The 12,193-nt window shown below is 35.2% G+C and overlaps 1 protein-coding gene across 2 annotated transcripts in view; it reads left to right on the top strand.

Annotated features, from left to right (window-relative positions):
- CAPS2 (calcyphosine 2) overlaps positions 1–9,665 on the top strand; it is a 31,530-nt gene extending 21,865 nt beyond the window's left edge. For both annotated transcript variants that reach the window (XM_009278920.2, XM_019471973.1), the window contains 6 exons: positions 1,263–1,378; positions 4,405–4,481; positions 6,113–6,267; positions 6,848–6,967; positions 7,984–8,080; positions 9,379–9,665. In XM_009278920.2, the coding sequence (XP_009277195.2) occupies positions 1,263–1,378; positions 4,405–4,481; positions 6,113–6,267; positions 6,848–6,967; positions 7,984–8,080; positions 9,379–9,554 (741 nt within the window). In that variant the 3' untranslated portion in view covers positions 9,555–9,665. The remainder of the gene's footprint in view (positions 1–1,262; positions 1,379–4,404; positions 4,482–6,112; positions 6,268–6,847; positions 6,968–7,983; positions 8,081–9,378) is intronic.
- Positions 9,666–12,193: the final 2,528 nt, after the last annotated feature.

The raw sequence follows: 12,193 nt of genomic DNA, 5'->3' as shown, positions 1-12,193 counted from the left end.
CTTTATAAAACCTTGAGCAATTTTTCAAGTACAGAGTGTTTTCACTGAGTTCTTCACATCTCCTGCAAATCCTAAGTTTAGAGCAAAAACTGTGTTTGAATGAAGTGCTTTCTTTTTGGTATGGAGGTTGAAGCCATTTTTTAGATTTTTTTTTTTTTTTTTTTTAGTCATGTGTATCTTTGCAACCTGCAGATGGAAATGTGTTCTGAATAAAGATGTGTCTTAAGGCCATCCAGAAAATACTACTGAGTTTGATAGCTCTTTGGAATGATGTCATATCTGTGAATCTCCGTATCTGCAAACTGGGGTTCTGGGCTGACATTAAGATATACAAATCTCTCACAAAGTCCAAATGGTTGAGACACTTGCACAATAATGGTGTCTCTGTCTCCTTCCTAATTTATGAGTTTTGGAGGCTTTATAACCTAAGCCTGCATGGATATTACAGTTAGAGCTACTGCTTTTTCTGATTCTTCTCAGCATTCTTTGCTTTTAGTTTGCTGCTTTTCTGTCTCTTCCCTTCCCTCTTCTCCCAAACCAAAAAGCATCTTTAACTTTGCAGAATACGTGAGGTGTGTCTTCTGTGGACTTGGAGGGAAGGGGAAGAGATTCTACTGGCTAATAGAACTCTATGCTACTAATAACATGGTTTTAGTCAATATTTATTAGTGAAATCTATCAATTTAAAAAAAATAACTTTATAGTTAAACATTGCAGGAATGATTTGAACTTTGGGAAGGCTACTTTTTAGTTGTTTAGTTGTTTAGTTGTTTGTTTATCTCAAGTATGATTTTAGGTTATTGAAAATAGCTGTGGAGGGTTTCTTCTAGTCTGAGAGAACTTTGCTCTCATGGAATCAATGTGGCACCTTCTGTGACTCTCTTCTGTGGTCCAGTGAGTTTTGGATCCCTTAAGGATGAAGGGGGAAGAAAAATTGAAAAGTAGAGCCTGGCTGAGGGAACAACGATCTGTAGTCTCATGTTTCTTAGTTGTAGATTAGGCAACAGTAGGCCCTCTTACTAGAGGGCCTTACTAAGAGTACTTACAAACTTCTATGAAGAGGATAATTTGTCATCTTGGAGCCTGCAGCTGTTGTTGTTTAGTCCTAGAAAGGCTCTGTTAAGAAGGTTAACTGACCTTAGGTACACCTTTTCATCATTTCATACCAAGGCTTTTAACAATCATACTTCTTGAAAGTCTTGCAGAATGTATTTTACGAAATGCACGACCTATTTGTAAATCATTGTATGCTTTACCAACAGGGAGCTAACCTAACTTTCCGAAGTGTTGATCATAACCTTCCAGAAAGCGTCAAGCAGAGCTCGGTTCTCACCCTTCGTGTGATAAGTATTGATGAAGCAGCTATGGATTTTCTAAAGTAAGTGCAGCTAACTGTTTTTCAAATTACCTTTGCTTCCTTAAGCAAAAGGAGCTTCTATCATCTTATTACTTATACTGCTAAAAAAAAAAAATCTGTGTTTAGGCTGTTAGGAGAAATTAGTAATAGATGTTGGTGGATGTTCTGTAATTCAGTAACTTTCTAGAATTATAAGGAGTGATTTTAAAATGAGAATTAATTATGAATCTGTCTTACTTGCTTTGTTTGAAGTCAGATGCTTTTATATACAAATCATATACTGAAACTATTCTTATGTGATGAACTAAAATACTACATTTAGGGAAAAATGGTTTTTTTTGTGATCAACATTACTATTGAATCTTTTGTGAAGCTTATGTTAAAAGCTTGTATCAGTCATGATAACACAAGTGTTTGAACACCGGCAGGGGAAGAATTGGAGGTTTCTCTCTCTGTTTTTTCTTTTTCATTTTCTTTTTCCTTCCTTCATTCTTCATTCTTCCAGATATTGCAACATGTTGAAGACTTCCTTCCCAGGAACTGGGACAGGATTTCTGCACTTATTCTTTCAAAATAGGTTTTAGTAAATTATGTTGTTCCATAGTCTGAAACATGGGAGTTTCTTAGAACTTCTTCAGATGGTTAGGTGAATGGTTAACCTTTGAGTAGGAGTTATTTTTGCAGGTAATATTCTCATCTCAATATCTATAGAGAAGCAAACTGTCTAGGGAATGAAGCATCTTTCTCTGGGGTTTCTGGCTTGTATTGTGAGTATACTGGTTCTTAGCACAAGTAAAATCTTGGTATAAAATTTATTGCACTGCTGTGTTGCCTGAACATGGAAGTTACTTAACAGTGTTGGAAATACAGTCAAAGTTTGATTACTCAAATTTTGGTGAGGAGTGTTAGCCGATAGCAAATGTTACAAGGTACAAATTTTCATAAAATCATGGAATCATAGAAAAAAACCTCAAGAGGGTCTCTGGTTCAACCCCCCTGCTCAGAGCAGGGTTTACTACAGCAGGTTGCTCAGGGCTGCATCCAGTTGTTTTTTTTAATATCTTCAAGGATGGAGACTCTGCAACCTCTGTGGGCAACCTATTCCAGTGTTCAATCACCCCCACAGTACAAAAGTGTTTCCTGATATTCAGAGGGAACCTCCTGTGTTTCAGTTTGTGCCCATTGCCTCTGGTCCTGTCACTGGGCTGTACTGAGCAGAGCCTGTCTCAATCTTCTTTACTCCCTCCTGTCAGGTATTTATACACACTGATAAGATCCCCCGAGCCTTCTCTTTCCAGGCTAAACAGTCCCAGTTCTCCCGGCCTCTCCTCATATTTCAGAGCCTCTTCTCTTTCCAGGCTAAACAGTCCCAGTTCTCCCGGCCTCTCCTCATATCAGATGCTTCCCTTCCTCCCCCCCCCCCAGCCATAACAGAATGTCAATTAAATACATTCACTATCTAAAGACTACTTTTGTTAGAACAACTTAACTGATTATTATTTTTCTTTCTGCAAGTGTTTAGACACATGAAGCTTGTTCTCAGTTAAGGTAATACTCACTTTAAGGTCCCCTTACACTGAAAGCTTTGCAAAGGAACCATAGTGAGCTAACTACATAAACCAGTAAATTCAAATGTAATTCGTTAAAGAAATGTATAGTTGTAGGATGCTTAGTGCTTATTGTTCCCTCTCTGCAAGGTTTCCATGAAATAAAAACAATATAGTTTAATTTCACATAGTTTGTGTAAGACATTTTACGTCTCAGAAGCCTATCATTCTGGTAAACAGCTTTTTCTTTCAGTTGTTGCTAATCTTATACCTGTGAAACTTGGAGTTGATCCAATGTTATCTCTGAAGGGTCCAGAACAAAGACCTGCTCACTGGGTTATAATTTTGGATTTTCTGCTATCTGTGGTGGAACAGATTGTTTCTTTTTTATACACTCTCTCTGTGTTCTTTCCATTAGTGACTAAATTTCGAATTGTGAAGTCTGTCTTTTTCTTCTGCATGGGGGTGTTATTGAACTCTGTATTCTCTGGTGCAAAACTCTTGAATTGAGTCATCTTACCCCCATTATTGTACTCACAGAGAATCCTGCTCAGGTACAGTTCAAAAGGTCTATTGCAGGTTTTCAGGAGCAGCTATGCCCTGCTGCCACAAGCCGTGAATCTTTTGTGTTTTACATGTGCTTTAGGGAAAGTATGCTGTCTTTTGTAGGTGGTTATTGACTTTCCAGTTTAGGCAGTTTGATACAGACAAGCTTTCAGGGACTTTATAATGGGAGGTACCCAAAGTGGGGATGAAAAGTCTTAATAGACAGCAGAGAGGTAAGTCTTTGGCGTCAGAAAGCAGGAGGAGGAGTACTCCATGGCAAAGTACTGGTGAGCAAACAGCTCAAGTTGACAGTAGTGCTTTTGCCTTTGCCTTCCTATTCTGATTAAAATAATTATTGGATTTTTTTTTTTTCCTTCCAATAGGTTCTTCCACAATATTTTTTTATCAACCTCTAGAATAATTTCTGATGGGGTTTTCTGGGAAGCCCTTCTCAGAAGGGAATCACTTGCCAGACAAAACACAAAATTTAACCATAATTCCTAGATCATACCTAAGATATGCTGATCCAGATTTTGGTCTACACCCTTTCTATTTCTCTTCTGAAAAGAAATTTGTAGCTACTTCATGTTATTTTCCTATTGGCAACTAAATGTAGTTGCTTTAACAAACTCTTCGAGTGGCCTGAGCTGAAGATTAGTATTGTCTTGAAATAAATTTCTGGACATTTTACGCACAAAAGGAATTATCCATAATTAATGAATTAGTACAGGAGCTGCTAATGGAATATTGTCAGAAAGGAATTTCTGCATATCTGCAGCTGTGCAGCAAAGACTTCTGTGTGTGCCATCTCAAACTCAAGCAATTGGATACTATGCTTATACGGGCAGTATAAGAATTAAATATAAAGTTCAATATGTTTTTTACTACAGCTGTTTTGAATTCAGTAATATTACATGTAATTTGACCAATCAAGATTAATTTTTATTATTTTAGAGCTTCTTCTATGGAATTCAAGCAAGAGTGTTCCAACCAAGTAGTTGATGACAGCAAAGTTTTCAAGAAGATTCAAGGTTTGTGTCTACCAGAACCCATTTAATTTTAATTTCTGTATCTCTATCTTTACAGCTCAACACAAAGAACAATAGTACTATTATAAATTAAATTAAACAAAAGCTAGATATTTATCAGAATATTATTAGAATCTGATACCAGAATAAATCATTCATAAGAATACCTTCTCCTCTCTCTTTCTGTAAATAAACAGTCTGGCTAAAGATCGTGGAGACAGTACAGAATAATTGTGAATGCAATCAATAAAATGTTAATCTCTGTGTCGACATAATCTCTGAAAAAATGCTGAAGCATAATGCTGATCTTACGTTAAACTGGCATTAAATTTAAAAAGCTACTGGCAAAATGTACAAACACAGTCTCAATTTCTTCAGTTAATTTTGTGCTAGATTCTTCTTTGGGACGTTGCTTCTATACATTGATAAGTTGTTTTTTGATAGTCTTTAATATTATGCTTATTAAAATATGTGAGTACAATTGAGTGTATATTCTGGAATATGTGATTAAATTTTACCAGGTTCCTACCTACAGTCTTTAGGACGAAGGCATAGCTTTGTGTTTAAAATTATGGAAAGGTGTTTACGCGGTGCTGTGTTTTATCTTTGTAACCTGTGGTCAGCAAAAACTGTTGAGCTGAACAGCTTCCAGCTCATAGAATCTCCACTATTTACTGTCATTAGCTAGAACTGATTTAAGTAGGCTGTCTTTGGTAACTAAAATCTGCTTGGACATTTATGTTTATAAAAATTGTTGGAATAATCAATTAGGGATATTTTTTAATCTTCTAGTTATTCCATGTTTTCCCTCACATAATAGACACAATTGATTTCTCAATCATCTGACTACATCTAAGGTTCGCTGGTGTGGCTTGGAAGAAGGTTATGTGTATATACTTCAAGACATCTTTTAACATACGTCTGAATTTGAACTTTACTGGAAAAAACTTTCTTCTTTCACTGTCACCCCTATTTTGCTTTATAGTTGTAGATACAAGTAATCTGAGGATATAATATGATAATACCAGATGACTTCTGTTAACAGAGTATGCTGAGAAACTCAGACATCCCTAAAGTAAACCTGCTACCTAGAGATTTTGATAAGGCTGTCATTTTACCATAGAAATAGTTCTCTCTGTATCATTTTGGAACGATTTTGCAGAATTACTTATATTTGTTCTTGTTTCCACATGTATTTAACATGTTTGTACAATGAAGGAGCAACTGTGTGTCCCATAATAGAATGTTTGTATTACCAAAGTAGTGTTCCTAAATTGCTTTGTAGGCTGAATCATGGCATGTAATCAATTCTAGCAGAAGTAAGGCGTTTTATAATCTGAGCACATAGAGTGATACTCGTTCTTCCTTTCCTTCTGTGATCTCTTTAAATGTTTTGTTAGATGTTTTGTTAGATGTTGGTTGCTGCTTTATATGAATTCTACTCAAATGTTAAGTAACTGATAGTTTCATTTTGAACTGACATTCTTTCATCAAAGATAAGGGAGCCTGAATGCATGGATGTGTCACTTTAACCAGCAGTATCATAAGTACTTGTGGTTTACTTTTATATCAGCTCCATAGCATGTGGCCAACTCCAGGTAAACATTGTGTCCTTTATTTCTCTAAATCCTCAGGTATGCTCAGAGAGACACTAAGTAAAAGAGGAGTTCGGGTTATAACAGGCTTAGGAAAGTATTTCCGATGCATAGACAAGAACAGAAATGGTTTTCTCTCTCAGGCAGACTTTAAAGAAGCTCTAAAAGTATTCCATTTGGGAATACCTGAACGGGTAAGTCTAGCTGAAACTGTAATCATGGGTATTATCTTACTGTAATTTATAGAATCACTTCCTTTCTTTGCTTAAATCTATAGTTTAATAGCTATTTTTTGCAAGGTTTTTTTTTTCCCTTGTGGTAAGTTGTCATTTCTGCATTCAGTCAGAATTCAGTCATTCTTAAAAATAAAAAAATAGTAATAAATTTAAAAATGTGCATTCTTTTTACATCATGAAGAAGCAAGTGGGATTGCAGTCCAGCTTCTTTTTTTTTGGCCTTTTAAAAATAATTTGTATGATGCTATTTACTTATCTTTTTTCTTGGTTTTATATATTATGTTTTAAAAACAGCCCATATTTATCAAAACTGCAAATAATGTGAATTATGGTCATCAGTGACCGATGATGGCTTGCATTTTTTTGACGAATCTTTGAGTCAGTTTTGATTTGGAAGTTGTTTTTTTGTGAGAATACTGTAATTTCCTATTATAGCAATTGTTTCATTCTAGGACACAGTGAAGAACTTTGGCAAAATATTTTTAAATTGCAGGACTTTGAATCTTTATGGCTTTCTTGATGATTTTTTAAATTGCAGGACTTTGAATCTTTATGGCTTATTCTTGATGATAGCAAGAGTGATAAGGTCGATTATGGAGAATTTACTCGTGCTGTATTTGGAGAAATGAATGAATATCGGAAAGCATTTGTAAGAAAAGTAAGTTTTGTTGCAGATATTCTAAGTGTAGATATTTTGCAGTCTAACTTTGAAGTTGATTATTCGTCATGTTCCAGGTGGTGTTTTTTTGGTGGTGGTGGTTTTTTTTGGTGGTGGTGGTTTCCTTGAATTGTGCATCTGGTAATTGACTTTTTAAACTTTCAGATCAGTTTATTAAAATAAACATAAATTAGAAGACTGCATGCTGTTCCATTGTTGAATTAGTTAATGTTGAACTCTAGAATGAATTCCTTTATTATTTTGAGTTTATGCATATGCGTGCAGTTCAGTCCAGTGAGTAAAGCATCTGGCACCCTGAAACTCTCTCTTCCAGAAGTCTGTTTCCTTATTTTGGCAAATTGCTGTATCTGTGTGCAGATTTTTCTTCCTCAGTGTCTGAAATAGAGGCAATAATATTTGCCTCCTTTGAGACCTACAATTAGAGTCATGATGTTTGTGAGGCTTCCTACATTTGAAATGGCATTTGTTATATGTCTATAATGTAACGTGGAGCTGTTTGCAGTATGAAACACTGAATACAAACCAGCCAATAGAGTAGCGACTGGATATCAAGATCAAAAAAAATGACACATACTTTCATACTTTTAATCATGGAGGATCTGACTCTCCTGGCCTTATGTATCAAGCATGTGTATTTAAGTAAACTGAAATGAAAATGAAGCTGCTGTTAGCAGTGCTGAAGAGGCTGTGTTGAGGGCTGTCAGAATGATGCAGGAATCTTAGTAACTGGAGGAGGCAGAAGGGAAGCAGCTTAACTTCTGATTGTAAGGAAGAGCTAGAAACTTAGGAGAAGATAATTTTTTTTGAGTTGGTGAGGGGACCACATTTGATGTGAAAGCTGTTGAGATAAAATAATAATGAAATTCCATAATCCAGAATAATTTTCTGGTATCTGGTGCCCTACATAAAATAGGTAAATTGACATAATCCATTACATCTTTCCACTTGTTCTTTTTTTCTTATATGCTTATATGAATTTTTTTTTCCCTTTATAGGCTTATATGAAACTAGATTTCAACAAAACTGGGAGTGTGCCTATGGTAGATATCAGAAAATGTTACTGTGCGAAGAAACATCCTCTAGTATTGGCAGGTAGTTCATATGAAAAAAAAAGTTAAATCTGTAACTACTGAAGTCATCTTGTTAGCAGAGATACCAGATCTAGAAACTAGTTGCAAATACAAACTGTTGTCATATTGGCTTAGACTTGAGCTGTTAAGGAGAACTTTTCTTCCTCTGATGACCTATAATGTGTCTCTCCGGAACATGACTATAAATAGTAATGGACTTCATATACACAATTTTAATACTTGCTTTTTATCAAGCTGCAAATACTGCATATATGCAGAACAGTTCCCCTCCCTACCTGTGTAGGACTACATTTAAGTAGTTAGTTTTCAGCTTTGGTGTGCAAGTCATCAGTGACACATACGATATTAGTAATTTTCACTTAGGAGGATACTCTCATTTTCATATTACCGTTTTCCATCAAAATATGCAAGGTTTCCAGCTGGCACTGAATGTACTCAACCTTGAAGTTCCTTCCGAATAAACTATTTATTTCTGGGACAGGATTGTCATCCTTTACAGAGGATGTATTGGTATCTTCATTATTTTTTTCAGGATTCTCAAAAATGTTTAAACTTTTGCCATTGAAAAAATAGCAATTTAAATATTTGTATGTCAGTTTCTAAAAGAACATCTCCATGTACCAAACTAGTCATTGTGAAAGTCTCCCTGTCCTCACCCTTTCAGTTTTACCTGTAGAAGAGAGGATGTTTTTTGTATTGCCAGTGATTTTAATGGTAACACGTGAAGACACATGGTGGTATAGGGATGTTACATATGCAATTTTTTCCAATGCTATAATGCTTTATTTTTGCCGGGTTTTTTTTTCCCCTCAATATTATGAAATTATCTTGAGTATAATCTCTATTAAGTCACTAAAACACACGTCAATTGCAGAACACTTTTCGAATGCAAACTTGCATCTTAAGGTTTTCCTAGAGCTTTGAACTTGTATTACATTAAACATATGCTTTATTACAAGATAACTTCTGCATTACCAAAATTTTAGTTTATGAATGCATTATTCAGTTTTTGCAGTCATTTGAAGAAAAAAATCTTCCTGATCTCATAGTTCATTGAAATTGACTGTGGCCTCATATTTCTGTTGATACTTAATGCTATCATGTGCTATTAAAGTAGGATGATTTCTGTAGCTGGTATTAAGTGAGCCAATGACTTCATTCTGAAATCAGAATATTGAATTTGTTCAAGAAAAAAATTTTTGCAAGCTAAAATTTGAAAGTTTCTTGCCTGGAATATATTAAATGCTATATATTCACCGTTGTTGAAAATTTATTTAATGGAAAAATATATTTTCACAGGCAAAGCTACAGAAGAAGAAATTAAATCGTCATTTCTAGAAACATTAGGAGAGTCCTGCAGCAACCCCAATGAAGTGTCCTATTCTGAGTTCGAAGACTACTATGAAGGATTAAGTATTGGAATCACGGATGATGATGATTTTGTTAATATCTTAAGGAACCCTTGGGGAGTTTAGAGTGGAGGACGACAAAAATGAAGAGGAGACATTTTCTAAACAAGGAGTGAGCTAAATAAGGGAGGATTTAGCCTTGATGTGCATTACTGCATAATAAGTGTCTTAAACTGATGTCAGGGACTGCAAATTTTAGATGCTTTCAGAATAATACATGGCAAATTTCTTAGAGTGTCTGTTGAGCTATGCTAACCACTTTTTTAATATAAATGCTGTTCATTCCTTTTCATTGGAAATAATAAAGGCTGTTCCCCATACCAAAAGGCATCATTTACTTGATATTAAAGTGGCCTATTTTAAAATAAGAGGGAATTAGAAACTAAAATGCGTGAAGGAGTATATGCAAGAGAAAATTTAGTTTTATGATGCGTTGTGAAAAGCTTTAGATTTAACTATATAAATATCAATGGTAGCTTTTCTTCCTTTTCATTGGAAATAATAAAGGCTGTTCCCCATACCAAAAGGCATCATTTACTTGATATTAAAGTGGCCTATTTTAAAATAAGAGGGAATTAGAAACTAAAATGCGTGAAGGAGTATATGCAAGAGAAAATTTAGTTTTATGATGCGTTGTGAAAAGCTTTAGATTTAACTGTATAAATATCAATGGTAGCTTTTCTTCAGAGTTTTCTTTTTATAAAAATAATATGTTTATTCTTATAAAATTCTTGGTTTCATTTCTTGTTTCTTATGCTGGTACTTAGCCTGAAAGAGAGCAGGTCATTTTTCCAATTTTGAGGATGTCTGCAGTACCGAAAGTGCAGTGATGTTTACACCAATTAGCCTTTGAACTACAATGTGGACCGTCTTGACTGATCTTATTTTTTCATCAGGCATCCGAAGCTGAGCATTGAATCAGAAGGGTTTTAATAAGCACGCATATATTTTGTAATGCACTTCTTCCTCTCCTATATTTTGCTAAGTGGTTTTCAAAACAAATAATTTATATTTAAATATCTGGTTTCTGTATTTTCTATCGCTGTGATTTTTTTAAACTAAAACTTAGCAATGATATCCTTTGTCAAGCTGATATATAGCATTTCCTATCTACTCTGAAAGTATAAAACAGAAAAGTGTAAAAAAAACCCCAAAACCCGACCTCTGACACAAGAAAATTTAAACCATGAATTAAAATATTCCTTGCTACTTCAAATATTCAGCCAGATATGCTTTTCAATGTAATACATCTTGTTAATTCTGTAAAAGTCTTTGTGTTAAGGAATAAAAAATGTATTATTAATTATATCTAGAGAGAGAGAGATAGTCTTTGGCTTCAATATACCTGTCACCAAAATTAACTGTATGTTAAACTGCATTTCCTAAGCCTATCCTATTAAAATATACTAGTTTTCTTTGTGCTCGTTTGCCTGGTTTTGAATTGATAGTCTGTGGTTAACAGAACCTTCCTCTGAGACAGAATTTGTTTTTCATAGGAGTTGAAGGGCAGTGCTGAAATGAATGCTGAAATGAGGGACTTTGGTCCCCCTGTGGCTGACGGGTTTATTCCAGATACAGCACTTCCGTGTTCTAATAGCTTGTGCATTGCTGTCTTTTGATTCTTTGTGCCCTGCCCTCACCTGTAACTAGAATTGCAGTTTCTGCTCTAAATCCTCAAATGAGGGATTTTGGGGGGTTCTTTTGGGGCTGCAAAAGTCTGGATGTATGAGTTTACAGAGAAAGGCAAATTCTGTCAATGCTTATTCTAAGCAAGAATTCTGATGTGGCTTATTACGATTTTCTTATTCCCTGTTCCTGCTGGAATTTCTCTTGCTGGAAAGATTTTGTTAATTAGTGTTCTTGGAATTGCTGATTCTGAGAAGGGCAACTTCAGTTGGTTTTACAGGGGCCTGCTTGTTAATGTGTCTGTTCGAATAACTGAAAAATATCAAGTGGCATTTTTATTAGTTTTTCAAAGAATCACCTACTCTGTGTAGACTTGTTCACTTAGGAGAGTTGTACCAACGTATAAAATGGTAGCTCAGTTTAGCAAGTGTGAAATGAGGTATTGGCATCTTTCTTTTTGCAATGCTTATGTTTTTTTGCCATGCTTTTGGGAAGATTATTCCACATTATCCTGTGGAATGGAAAAAATGATGAAGTGGATGTATCCTTAGTGGGCCTGCTTATCAGGGGCTGTATAGGTCACATCTGCTGCAAATTAAGCGTTCTTTATTTTGCTCTTATCACTGAAATGAGGTGCTGTTATAAGCACATTATTTCCATAGCTTTGGTAGTTACGCATTATTTTTTTTTCTTAATCTGAAGAATGATCCGTAACAGGGTAATCTATGATCAATTCTAAAGGTCAGAAATTTCCTGAAAATACAAGTGGGTACTCTGGCAATTATGTAAAACCTGCTAGGTATATAATTTCTATTAACTACGAGGTCAGTTATGCATCAGTGGCTGCCTCAAAACATCAGGTATGATGTCTGGTGAGTTTTTAATGGAGTTCACAAAAGTAGTTTTCCATCTGCCTGCTGTTTTTCATTGTCTAAACTTAAGATGGCAACAAAGAATTGAAAGCAACTTCTACCCAGGGCTGGCCCACCGTGCTTACAGTCAGTAGGAAAACACAGAGACCGTATTCAAACCAGGGTCTGTCATGTCTGACTTCCTTCGTTAACAGTGGTCTCAATGCC

The sequence above is a fragment of the Aptenodytes forsteri genome, unplaced genomic scaffold (genome assembly GCF_000699145.1).
Source record: "Aptenodytes forsteri isolate BGI_AS27 unplaced genomic scaffold, ASM69914v1 Scaffold259, whole genome shotgun sequence".
NCBI lineage: Eukaryota > Metazoa > Chordata > Aves > Sphenisciformes > Spheniscidae > Aptenodytes > Aptenodytes forsteri.
This window is presented reverse-complemented; position numbering and strand designations above follow the sequence as displayed.